This window comes from Danio rerio, chromosome 25 (assembly GCF_052040795.2).
Source record: "Danio rerio strain M-AB ecotype USA chromosome 25, GRCz13ab, whole genome shotgun sequence".
NCBI classification, from domain to species: Eukaryota; Metazoa; Chordata; class Actinopteri; order Cypriniformes; family Danionidae; genus Danio; species Danio rerio.
The window spans coordinates 29,504,162-29,518,036 of record NC_141045.1 but is presented as its reverse complement, the minus strand read 5'-3'; the positions used below and the strand labels follow the sequence as shown (position 1 = coordinate 29,518,036).

Here is a 13,875-nt window from a genome sequence, read left to right as displayed (position 1 = left end):
GCCCTTCATGACCGCGTTTGGACACTCCTGATCTATATGATATACTTTCATTTACTTTTTTTCTTGTTTTCTTGACTGTTTTCGTTTTCTTTTTTGTAAGTTTGGTTAAGAGGGGTCAAAAATAACTTCGTCTATACGTCAAACATAACTTTACTATTAAGTTCGACTCCCACCCCCAAATAACCAAGGTTCTCACAATTTTGGAAAATTTTGATATTTAGAACTGAAAAGGTTTATATATATATATACATATAATTTTCAAATATTGTACCAGCCAGAATTTATTGGAAAATTATATCAGTAATGCAAGTTTGAGTCACAATTCATGCTATTAACTACTAGTCACCTATTACCTGCCTTTTATTTAAAGGGCCATGAAACCCCCTCGTTTCAGCAGGGTGTTTTCACACCTCTACTTTGGAAAAAGTCAGAAAAGTGGGCGTGTCCAGCTCTGTTTAGGGGGGAGTGTCGGAGGAAGAAAAGTGGTCATACACACACACACACACACACACACACACACACACAGTAGCAAGTGATGGTGTTTAACCTACATGGACATCTGTAGTGGAATTATTTGCCAAATTATTAAATGGTGGACTTTAACTTCAGTTTGGCTCTTTCATTCAGGGAATTCATTCATGCCCCTCGCGACAAACGAGATATTTGATTCGAGGAACTTGGCTCTTTCATTCAGGGAATTCATTCATGCCCCTCGCGACAAACGAGATATTTGATTCGAGGAACTGCTCTAAGCGTGTATTTTTCATGCAATGTTTGATACCGAATGAGAGAAAAAAAACCTCCGCATTTCCCAGAAACTTAGATGCACACGGCTGGTAGCGTCAGAAAGCCGCGTGTGTTATTCCGATCACAAAATGCGGTAAAAACCCAACACGAGGTTAAAGTTTGGTTGTGGTGCTAACATGTTTACACTCGGTGCAATAGTTGACTTAGTTCGATACGAACAAACTGAATAAACAAAGAGCACTGGTCGCTCACTTACCAAATCTGTAGAGACAGGACAATCCACAGCAACTAGAGCCGCGTCATTATTAAGAGAATACTACAAGCGAATCCGGATCTCTGCGTTTGCAGATGAGAACAGCTCTCAGGTAAACAATAATCTTCCTTAGACACGTAAGTTATTGTTGTCGAGCGTCGCGTACACTGTTAATTCTCACGTGACTCCAGATAAGCTCTCACAGAGAGAAAATGAAAACAAAACTTAACTGCAGCAAACAATAAAAGCAACACTTCACTCTTGTTTTGCCAACACAACGTGGCGTCTCTTCGTGTAAACACTGTGACAGTAATGAATATTAATGAAGTTGACAATAGAGCGCGCTGATTGGTTTGAACCAAGCCTTACTCATGCATTAATGCATCACACTGTAAGACGTAATAAGACACACTCTGGCACAGACGCCCAGTCTGCACGCTGGAATACAACGCTATTATGTCATGACCATGACGCGGCTTCAAAAATTCGTTTCAAACCGGAAGTACGAATTTGCTTGAAATAACGCAAAAACAACCAATTTAAACTTTTTAGTGAAATATAGGTGTCATAATAGTGTTTTTAGCAGTGTGGGACACATATACGACTGTCAACAGCTCAAAAAATGTGTTTTGGTGTTTCGTGACCCTTTAAGATATTAACTGTTCATTAGTAGTTATAAAGCATGATCCTAATCTGCATCCTTAATCTTTCCCAAATTTTAAACTTCTACCTTACTAATTATGAACAGCTAATTAGTTTATTAATCTAGTAGTGTGGGTAATGGTTAGATAATTCTGTTAATGTTGCCCTAAAATGAAACCAAAATGTCATATCGTCACCTTAGAATTATAAGGTTCTATTTGACATTTTGTCAAAATTGAGTTATTGTCATATTCTTAATAAATGACAACTTAATTCATCTCTTCTTTACATCTATATGATGTTTTTTTTATAAGATGTTTACATTTTAAGACTTTTTATTTAAAAAAACAAAAAATGTTTTATCTACAAAGTCGAACTCTAGCTTGGCTCTATACGGTTGTTTCTGTGAGCCAATCAGCATTTTTAATGCACACGCAAAGACCAATCAGGATCAGCTTTCTTTGTCATTTCGCTGGACTACTCCATTGACAGCGGGAAACACCAGAAGCACAAAATTAGTGTAAACCTTTTTTGACATTGAGATTAATTAATTTTTTTTTTCGGCTTAGTCTCTTTATTAATCTGGGGTTGCCACAGTGGAATGAACCACCTACTTATCCAGCATATGTTTTACACAGCGGATGCTCTTCCAGCTGCAACCCATCTCTGGGAAACACCCCACACAGTCAATAACACAAATGCACTATGGCCAATTTTAGCTTAACCTATTCACCTGTACCACATGTCTTTGGACTTATATGTATATATTAAATGTGAAATATATTTATTTGTTTACATATAGTCAGTGAAACACTTTTCAGGGCTTATTAAACTCATTTGGTCATTGTTTCTTTTAAGTGAAGTTTTTAAACTAATTTCGAGAGGAGCACGTGATATAATTGACTGCAGCTGGCCACCTATCTACACTCGACTGTCACTGAACTTCTCCAAACTCCTAGACGCCGGGGCCACAATTCAAAGCCACTGCATTAAACCCAAAAAACTTACGAATCCACGTCTTCACCCCCCCCCCCCCCCCCACACACACACGCTCCTGCCACACCCCCTATCCCCAACAGATAATATAACCGCAATCACTTCGCCTCCCTGGGGCATCAAGGAAAGGATTAAAAAGCAATATTGGATTTGGATATATTGCAGCAATCATTCATTCTAAACACGAATAAAACTAATCTTCCGGACAATAAAGCAAAACTTGGGACTTCCACCTCACCTCTTCCAGCCTGCAGCTCCCGATTCCAGTGCAAACTCCAGTCCTTCTCTTCCAGCGATCCTAACCACCTACAAGCTACGTACCCCGCCCCTCTACCTTGCGTATCCCTGCTTTTTCCCCTCTCATTTTTACACACTTGCAGCTAGTGCGGCGGCGCATACGCCGTCAGCCTAGTGCTAAGTCTAGTGAAAACAGAAATTACTTGTCGACTTTTGTCACGTTTAAGCTTTTACTGAATTACGTTTGCAAACTGACCTAATTTTCTGAATTTCTCATTCCAGGTTTCATCTACTGGATCACAGCCGATCTCGGCGCTCCCTTCCCATAACCTCACTAGCCGTCCACCAACGATGAACCAGAAATCACAGAGCAATTCCCTGTTAAGCACATTCATATCAGCCCTACTGAAATGAGCATTAGAACGTTTCTGAAAACGTCTAATAATGGCTCTTTCATCTCCTCATAATTCTGCCTTTTTTTCAGCATTAACAGCATGATTCTGCCTAGTGAAGATGCTTTAAATTATCACGTTGTAAACCAAGCAATCTCTCTAATCTAGACGGATGCAACGCTCGGTCGCCACCCGATTTCTGGCATTAATCGGAGGTCACAATTATATTTCATAGTCCGTTTAACATTCGGATGCAGAAGTAGCCCACACATGTATGCCTTAAAAACGATCCGCTGGATTCTCGCCAATAACTACGGCGTTTGCATTTAATTCATCTACAAGTTTCCCGTTTCTCTCTCCCTAATATCCTCCAGCTAAATAGTGACCGGTTTTCTAATATTTGCATTCTCATCGCGGAAGAACCTCCGGCTTAAGCACTCTATAGAATTCTTAAGCATCAATTTGGAGTGACAGAATTTCTAGCATCAATAGGCTACTTGAATAAATCGACAATTAGTCCCCCTTTTATATTCTAGAAGAAAAGATCACGCTAAGCACAAACTGCTCTCCATCTTAGAACATCAAACACATGCGCATTATCCCGCAGGGATGCCTTTTTTGTCACTCACCTACTTCATCTCGCAGCATCAATCTCTAAATCCGATCTTGGCTGTACCAAACTCTGCCAGAATGGCGTCGCGCACCAGAAGCGCCGACGGCGCGGTGACGCGGCGTGCTTAACCGTACGTTTACACCAAAAGCGGCAAGAGCGTCCAAGGTCGCTCTTGCCGCCCTGGCGACAACGCTCTCTGCCTTCAGCTCCTGCGGCGAGAGCGTCAAAACTCGCTACATTGATCTCATATTTAAAGGAGCCGTTGCAGCATATCAGTTACATTCCTGCATAAAACATGTTTCTAGCGTGAAAATGTTGCGCACTTCTTATCAAATTCATACAACAATGGAAGATAAAGTTGCGTGTGGTGTGGCTTTGCTCTTTTTATCCATTATGTGTCCATACGTCTGAAATATCCTGAAGCAGCAGTACTGTTTTGTACTGTCACATTGCGTGAGATTCCCGCTTTTTTAAGATAAATTTATATAACATTAATGAACATCAGTAACTCGCCAGTAACTTATTTAATGTATGTTCCTGTAGGAAAAAATTGTAAATAATTGGAAATCCAGCGACCGCAATAATCAAATCCTTGGGAACAACTGTGGTCGGAACCAAAGTTCACAGGTCTGTGTTCTCTGAACTGCTATCAAGCGATGGACGTCTTCATTCTGATTGCTTGCCGCCAAACCGCGTCATAGCTCATTACCATAAAGTTGACTTCATTTCAACTCTCCTCGACGCTCACGCCGGCGAAGACGCGCCGCGCTGCTCATCGCCGCCGGCTCTCATTGAAAATGAATGACTTCCGGCTACTTTGACGCTCTCACTGCTTTCGGTGTGAACGTACGGTAAGACGGGATAGTAGGCTAATGAACACCAGACACACGCATTCATACGTTATCAAAAATAAACTAATCAATGTACAAATAGCGCTCCGCAGCGCGGCAGAATACGAAGTGTCATGAATTGTGGCTGGGCACTACGGACAGCCGCATTGACTTCCATAGTATTTATTCCTTCCTGTGGAAGTCAATGGTTACAGGTTTTCAGCTTTCTTTAAAATGTTGTCTTTAGCGTTTAACGCGGGAGTCACCAACCTCTATGAAACTGAGAGCTACTTCTTGGGTACCGATTAACGTGGAGGGCTACCAGTTTGATAAACACTTCTCAAATAACAAGTTGCTCAATTTACTTTAAATTATAATTTAATTTTTTAGTAATAATTAATAACATTTATCCATGTGAAGACACTGATCATGTTAACGATTCTCACAAAGTCACCAACAATGATTTAACAGGGTAGGAAATACCCTGTAATTAATATATCAATGTGCAACAATATTTTTATTTATCTTTGCAAATATTTACATTTTTAAATGATTACTTCTATATTAGAGAAAGCTATGGTAAGCTATTTTTAGAACAGGCCAGTGAGCAACACACGTGGGATACCTGGTGCCCACGGGTACCATGTTTGGTTACTCCTGGTTTAACAGAAAAAAGAAATTCATAAAGGTTTGTAACCATCAGGTGGCGCTTAAAGCATGCAACCTGCTTATGCTTTCCTTCCTTAAGTGCTGGAATAGAAGCCATTCATCTATTAGCTATCCAATTTCATCCTCAGTATATCCTCACTGCCCTGGCCTTAGCTTTTTATATTATATGTCATTCCATGATGACATATAGTATAGCACTATTTATTTTTCTCTCTGTTTGATTTTATTTATATAAATTTATATCTATATGCACCCACGCATATAAATATGAATTTATATATTGTGCTGTCACCCTCACGCTCTGTTCCCGCAGGAACAGCCCCAGAGCACCTATACCGCCCGTCACCCTCCAGTAAGAGTCTTTACCTCCCACTCATCTTTCCCGACTCCTACCGGAGCCAGCCAAATAGCTCACCCAACCCCTAGCTGTGACACAAGTCATGTCACCGACCCTTGCTTTTATTTGTTTATTTTTGTTTATTTCTCACACTTATCTTTTATTTTTTAAATTTATTTATATATATATATATATATATATATGTATATATATATATATATATATATATATATATATATATATATATATATATATATGTATATATATATATATATATATATATATATATATATATATATATATATATATATATATATATATATATATATATGCACCCACGCATATAAATATATATTTATATATAGTGCTGTCACCCACAAGCTCTAACTCCCGCGGAGTTAATCCCGAGCACCGGAACCCTGCAGGGGTCATCGCCCAACTGCCATTTCACCCTCCAGCTGGAGCTTCACCGACCATTCCTTTTCCCGACTCCAGCTGGAGATGGCACATACAGCTCTCTCTCCCGCAGGAGAGCCAAGAGCTTCGACTCTCGCAAGAGTCAGTAAAAACGTCCCCCCCCCCCCCACCACCACCACCCAAGACCCTAGATTACCCCATTATATATTTATATATCTATATGTTTCATATAAATATATTATTATATATAGTGCTGCCACCTCCCAGCTCTATCTCCGCAAGGAGTGTTCCTCAAGCAAATTACTCCTTCGGAGTCCCCGCCCCCCTTCACCCCCCTCTCCAGCCAGAGTCCTTCCTTCCCCTTCCCTTATAATGACTCCAGCAGGATTCCCGCCCACCCCATGGCTCTGACCCCCGCAGGGGTCTCCAAGAGTCTCTACTCCCCCGCAGGAGTATTCACAGCCCATGCCAACTCTGCTCAGGTTCCCGCAGGAACCTGTTTCACCCTTTGCTCCAAAGGAGCCCATTTACCTTTTCTTTTTCAAATAACTATATCCAGCAGCCAGATATAGCATTTCTTCGAATACATGGCTGCTGTCCCGAGCTTCATGCATTTGGGGAGCTCTCGAGAACCACCTGATCTCGTACTCTCCTCACATGCTCTATGGACCTGGCGGGAGCCCTGGGCTCAACTATCTCCGAGCTCAGGGTTCTCTCCCGGGACAGCATGCCAAACCTGCTTACAGTTGTCAAGCAATATCTAAGTGTGAACTCTTAAAGTGAAGTTTTTAAACTAATTTTGAGAGGTTCACGTGATATAATTGACTGCAGCTGTCCACCTATCTACACTTGTTAGTTAGCCAATCAGATCTATCCTAACTCACTATAAGTAGCCTAGCTAGATATTACTCCCTTATCTTCGTTTTCCGAAGAAACCCCCAATCCACCCCTTGTTCCTTCTTTTCTCCTTTACAAAAAAGGGGAGCTCTCGAGAACCACCTGATCTCGTACTCCCCTCACATGCTCTATGGACCTGGCGGGAGCCCTGGGCTCAACTATCTCCGAGCTCAGGGTTCTCTCCCGGGACAGCATGCCAAACCTGCTTACAGTTGTCAAGCAATATCTAAGTGTGAACTCTTGAAAGTCTTTAAATTTAATATTAAGCCTTGAAGGGCAAATACCTAATTTAATTCATGGAGCATATAATTAAATAATTCATATTAATCATAAAATGTGATAAATATTAACATATTAATTAGATCAAATAAACAGCTGCACAGGAAAAAAAAACATTTAGCATAGCCTTGTTTACTTAATTTGAGCAAGAAAAAATATTCATCCTAAAACATTAAATAAATGTTATAGAAAGCACAAATTTAACTTTCTCAAGCATCAACATATTGTTACAACCCCAACTTATATTTTTTGATTGTACTTTTTGAAAAGTAATGCTTCAATGAATGATCTGCCAGATAGAACCATATAAATCCAAGTGGGAAAAGACTTTTCAGAATTAGAAGGTTCTATTTGCATTTACCAGGGTTTTTTACTCCAATTTACAAATGTAAGAGAACTTTGATCATTTACATTTTGAGAACCCTTAGGGTCTCTGTCATGTTATTGTTTGAAAGAGAACTGTTACACACTTGTTGTTTGCTTAATGCAAAAACTTTGAAGCTAAGTATCTCAAAATCTTTTAGAGTGCAGATAGAAGCTTTTAATTCTAAGGTGACGATATCTTATATATCATTAAAGATAGATTTCATTTACATTAATTTATATTCATTGAAAAGATTTAAATCTTAAAGAACGTTTAGGTCCTAAAACTTAATTTTAGCTCACAAAATTTAGGGGTGTTTTGGCTTGTGGAAAAAATCTGTTAAAAAGTTATACCGTATTGACCATTTCAAGATTTTAATTATTTTGACTTGTTTTATTGTAGTTAATCTACATTATTATATCTCCATGGGTGTTTTTGACTTTTTGCACTTTATATCCACGCACATTTATAAAAAAAAAAACATTTTAATACTGAAATATAACAATGACATTTATTCAGAGTGTACGGAGAGTGTGAATGAGATTTTTGTACTCACCGCTATTGTCCACACTCTCGCAGAGTTCAGTTTTCACCTCTCCATTGGGTCGTTCACTGGCCAGCTGGCTGAGCTTATTTGTCATAGTGGCAGCAGTGACGATGGCCTTGAAGCTGCGCTTGCGTTTGGGCACGTTCTGTTCTGGATGCAATATAATGATGTAGACTTTGGGCATGTACAGCATCCCCAGAGACACGGATGCGCTCAGGCTCAGAGAGACGGTCAGTGTAGCTGTCTGAATGTACATCTAGGGAAAAAGAAGATGATGATATCAATCTCCTGGGTGACATATATATGACAATGGTCCTTGTTTGTGTAAAGAACAAAAAAAAGCATGGTCATGGTTTCACTATACATCATTCTAATTAAATAACTAATTTTCAATTAAACCTCCTACTTCATATTTTCAACTAGATGTTTACATTTTGTTGATAGTTGTCTACATTTGCATTTGTACTATTGTTTTTGTTCTTTGATATAAAAAAATAAAATAATAAATATTTAGTTACAAATGTTGTGAAGAATGTTGTGAAGTGATAACATAAATAAACAGAATGTTCTTAAAAATATTAATTAATAACTTTTCAAAGTTAGATAATTAACTTTACCTATTAGTGACTAATATGAGAAGTTAAAGACAGGGAATCAAACCTCCTAAAAAATAGTAATCAGTGTGTCTTTGGCATGAACCATACAATTTGGATTTTTATAAAAGTTATGATGATTTTTATGCACCAAAACTGGATTAAGTATTTGTTGATACTGCAGCATACTGTACACAATGCCAATATATTTATATTAACAGATTATTATTTATTTATATTAAGTTAGCCTCTAAAATCAAGTTCTGGTCTGATTTCTACAATCCACTGAAATTCTATCCATAATTCTTGTCAAATAGTTCTGCAATTCCAATAATTCTAATGTTAATGAATTCATAAAACTTGAACCTAGGATGCAATCACATGCCCCGAGCAGGACAATTTAAAATGTCGATTCATCCTAGCCCACATCTGAGAGTTTGATAAATGACTAGCCTCACTAACAAATATATTACTGCTTTCCTTACCTTAGGTGGGAGTGATCAGTAGGCTAACAACCAGTAAACGATAACATATGCCTCCTGTGGGTGAAGCAGTTGATAAAGCTCTTCATGTTTATATTAAGAGAAATTGGGTGCTGAGAATAAATGAGCCAAGGTTTTTAGGTCAGGGGTGGAGAATCTGGAGCGCCAGAGGAGTGTCATTTCCGTACTACTGCTTAGAAGAGACCGAAATCAAATTTACTGAGAAATTTACTGAGTCCTGAAGTAAACTAAAAGATAAACACATAAGATTGAGAATTTCATGTAATGTCTCTGAAACAACAAAGTGCTGCCATCCTGTCAAGGAAATGTGACTGGACACAAAACTCTTTTTTAAATTGTGATTTAATTCAAATCTAACCTTGTGACCCTGCTACCACTCTTTTATGTAAGTCTTCACACTGGCAGAAAGCATAAGCCCACTCACTGAAAAATAAAAAAAGGAACTCCTAGAATACTGTAGCAAGAGTAACAAAGAAAGTATAGAATTAAAAGAGAGAACTACACTAAACTGGCTGGTTCTGAAGAACTGGGAACTGAGTCTGGGAAACTAGCCCGATGGCCTACTTAATCGCCTGGACACAAGCCATACTGTGACACCATCTTTAAAGATCTAAGACAATCTTAAACCCACAAAAAAGTAGCTTAGGCTGGTTTAAGATAACCTTTTGAAAAGTGATATCATTTCATATAGTATGATTTAAGCTGCAGAAGCCAATTCTAGGTAATCATTGTTAAAAATTTTATACAGTATAAGCAATATCACATGAGTAGCACTGCGATGTGGCTGTATATATGGGATGTGATATTGCATTTATCCCGTTCAATGACATAAGTGTGTAAATAAACAAAAATAATTGTCACAAAAGTGTCTTGAAAACCCTTTTTTGTGAGGTAGTACTACTTCATATCTGAAGAAAATGGTATTTAAAGCTGAGCCTAAGCCATTGGAACAAGTATTTGAATTGTTCAATTGCATCATGTTGAGAATTTTAATGTCTTAGTGAGGACAAAACATTTTGTTCACAGATCGGAAATATAGTGCTGAACAGTTTAAAACAAAGGGTTCTGTCAGTTTACCCACCAAAATAAACCCTATGAAGCCAAGGCAAAAACACTTAATTACTATAGACCATGGGTGTCAAACTCCATTCCTAGAGGGCTGCAGTCCTGCAGAGTTTAGTTCCAGACCTCCTTAAACTAATCTATCTGTAGGTATCAAACAAGCCTCAAAGACTCAGTTAGTATGATCAGTTGTGTTTAGTTAAAGTTAAAGTGTGCAGAGCTACAGCCCTCCAGGAACTGAGTTTGACACCTGTGCTATAGACTTTAACTATAAAAAATAAACAAAAGAGAGAGATCAAATTTTTTCGGAATTCAAAGAGAGCTGTTTTTTTAAATACTGTAATTTCTATCAAATGTAATTTATTAAACAATAACATTTAACAACCAAAAGTATAAAAATGCTGAGAAAATAAAAATAACAATGGGCAAGTTTTCATATAGCATTTAGTATATAAAGCTGTTAAACAACATTGCAGTAAATCTATATGCTTTGGAGCAAATAACTGGTGATTTTGACCAAATATTGCATTTAGATATACCCAAAACAAATTTAATTTCACATTTAACCCCTATAGAGACAAACAATTAGGCTTCAAAATAAATGTCAGTCAGTGGGGAATGAGAGGCTTAAATCATAATATTTGTGAATATCAGCAAATATTTGAAATCATAGAAATACATTCTTGCCTTCAAAAGTCTCAATAATTGTTCAAACAGCAGCAGTATTTTTCAAACTAGAATGAGATTAGTGCTATGCCACAACACTTGATGCTGGCAGAGTGATACATTGGGGAAAGACTGAAACAGAGGTCATGACATTTATATGTATAATTCTGAATATGATCAATGTTTTTCCAGGCTCAAAATGAAGCAGTGATACAATCCCAACATTTTTGTTCCTTGAAACAACACATTTTGAGTTATTCTAATAGTCAACTCAAACATACTTTTATTTAAAAAGACTAACTTTATATGTATTCAATGCATATCTAACTCATCTGCAATGTCAAATACTAAAAATAACATGAAGATGACAAATTACACAGTAGTTTACACAGAAGTATTTTATTAAACTGAATAAACTGTTTATAACTTAAACAGACTATTTTTTATAAGAATATTTACACGAATACAAACTAAAACCTTCAGTAATTTGTGACAAATCTTAATGTGTGTGTCGTTAAACTTCAGAGCTAGATATTTAAAAAAAATTCCTTTTTTGGTGTTACACTGTTAAAAAAGTATCTGTAATATTTAAGGTAAAAACAGCAACTGTAGTTGCTGGAATTTAACAGTTTAAAATATGCTAAATAATACAGTAAATATGTAAAAAGTAATTTCTAAAATATAATGGTGGATTACTATATTAAAATTGGTGTGTGTGTGTGTGTGTGTGTGTGTGTGTGTGTGTGTGTGTGTGTGTGTGTGTGTGTGCATGCGTGCGTTCGTGTGTGTGTGTGCGTGTGTTATACACCAATGTTTTGAAGTACTGTACTAATATCTACACAACATAGAGTTGAGTTGGATAGCTTGAGTTGGAAACACTGAACTTCAGCAGACATTTGCACCACATTAACCAATCAAGAGTTTTCTCTTGTAGGGGCATTATTATGACGTAGTGCCTGTTGTTGTTGTCCTAAGGTCAAATTCTCTTGCCGACACTGGACAACAGTTCATTAAACTGGGCTCGGCTCAGAGGGAAGCATCACTGAAAGCCTCCATCATCCAGGTATAGTTTCTGGAGAAGTTGATGAACTCACAGAGCTGGATGCACTTCTGAAAAGGATCTAGTGAGTTCAGACATTATGCCAAATGAATATATATGCTGTTTTCAGCCTTCCTATTGACATAAACACAGCTATTCTCTCATTTAAATTCATGTTAGCCATTTAGCAATGAAACTAGATTCACCAGCAGATGGAAGCCCTGCACATCACTCCAATTTAATTCTATTGTGAGGTGAATTTAATGCACAAATGCAGTGAATTTGACGTGTGAATGAAGCGAGTGAACTCAAAATGAATACATGTCTATTTACATGCTAATATCGCAATTTTTTTCATGCATCTGTACATATAGCATAGGGCAAACAATTTGAATACTGATGTCCATGTAAACGTAGTCAATCTTTCCCACAAGCATCTCTTTACATGTTGTCACTTGATGAATAATTGACTAAAAACCTAAAGACTTGAAAGGAGAAGCCCGAAAAAATATCACAACTTCACATCACTAAGATAAAACAATTAACACTTTTACAAGCAGCAGTGCTCATTAATGTCAGTTCCAGAGCAGTGGACCAGTCAGAGGAACTCAAAGGCAGACAAGGTTTGCACGTTGGCATGACAACAGCGACATGGTGGAACCATTTCCGAGCAATGCATCTCAAATTTTCAAATGCAAAGTCGAATTTTGTTCAAGTATGTTTGCAATAAAAGCAATAAATGATATGGTCTATAAAAGAGTTGGTCTATTAGTTGTCTAAAAGGTTTTAACAGTATGCAGGAGTTTATTTAACCACGACGAATGAAGTTCTGCACAAGACTTTTGGCCAGCGGAGAAATTAAAATGGTCGTGCCCAACTGAGTCTGGTTCTCTCAAGGTTTTTTTCTTCACTCCCATCAGGTGAAGTTTTTTTTTCCCTCTCCGCTGTCGCCACTGACTCGCATGGTTCAGGATTGGTAGAGCTACGCATCGATGAATTGGCTCTTCAGTGACTGAACTCTCAGTAATGATTAAATCACACTGAACTGAGCTAAACTGAACTGAACTGAACTTAAACACTAAAACCTGAACCACACTGTTCCAGTTACTGAATCACACTGTTCCAGTTATATGACCATTTATGTGAAGCTGCTTTGACACAATCTACATTGTAAAAGCGCTATACAAATAAAGCTGAATTGAATTGAATTGAATTATTTTGTTATGGTAGTAAGTCATTTTAGCATTGAACACATTAGCAAAGGAAGAAAAAAAGGAAAAGTTCAGCAGGATAATTTACTTGCACAATCAGGCCTTCGCTGCAGTCCTAAGTCTGGATCAGTGCTCGCAAAGAACATCAGATTGCCAAGGGGCAGATAGAGTGCAAAAGACTGGTCTGGATGAGAGGGGACAGACTGTGTCTAAACAAGATGTCAGAGTAGTACAGAGAGTGTCAGTAGCACCGTTGGCATCAAGTGATGAGAACTGATTAGTAGGAAGAAGTGAACCATTGGGGATAGCAAATTCGGTGAGAGCAAATGTTGACAGAAGGTGACATGTGGAGGAGTATGTGTTGTGTCAGGAGCCAAGTTGAGGTTAACGGTGAGGAGGAAGTCTACACTGGAATAGCCAGTGCATGATCAGTCTAGCAGTGGTGTGCGTAAATGAGGTTTAATTGATTAACAGATGTGTTGAGTTGATGGAATAGCAGGGCTGGATTGGCTGGAGGGGGGATGCTTGCACTCTCAGCAGTCACACTTTTTTCATTTATTAATTTATTTGACCATAGCCTC

At 38.0% G+C, this 13,875-nt stretch overlaps 1 protein-coding gene and 1 long non-coding RNA gene across 3 annotated transcripts in view; both read right to left on the bottom strand.

Annotated features, from left to right (window-relative positions):
* grm8b (glutamate receptor, metabotropic 8b) overlaps window positions 1-13,875 on the bottom strand; it is a 332,946-nt gene that overhangs the window by 17,951 nt on the left and 301,120 nt on the right. For both annotated transcript variants that reach the window (XM_087311092.1, NM_001287539.1), the window contains 1 exon segment: window positions 8,230-8,476. In XM_087311092.1, coding sequence (XP_087167218.1) covers window positions 8,230-8,476 — 247 coding nt within the window.
* Window positions 96-7,067, bottom strand: LOC147837855 (uncharacterized). The gene is made up of 3 exons (XR_015526626.1): window positions 6,973-7,067; window positions 745-2,559; window positions 96-676 (listed from the first exon to the last, which is right to left on the bottom strand). It is a non-coding gene; the product is annotated as an uncharacterized LOC147837855 (long non-coding RNA).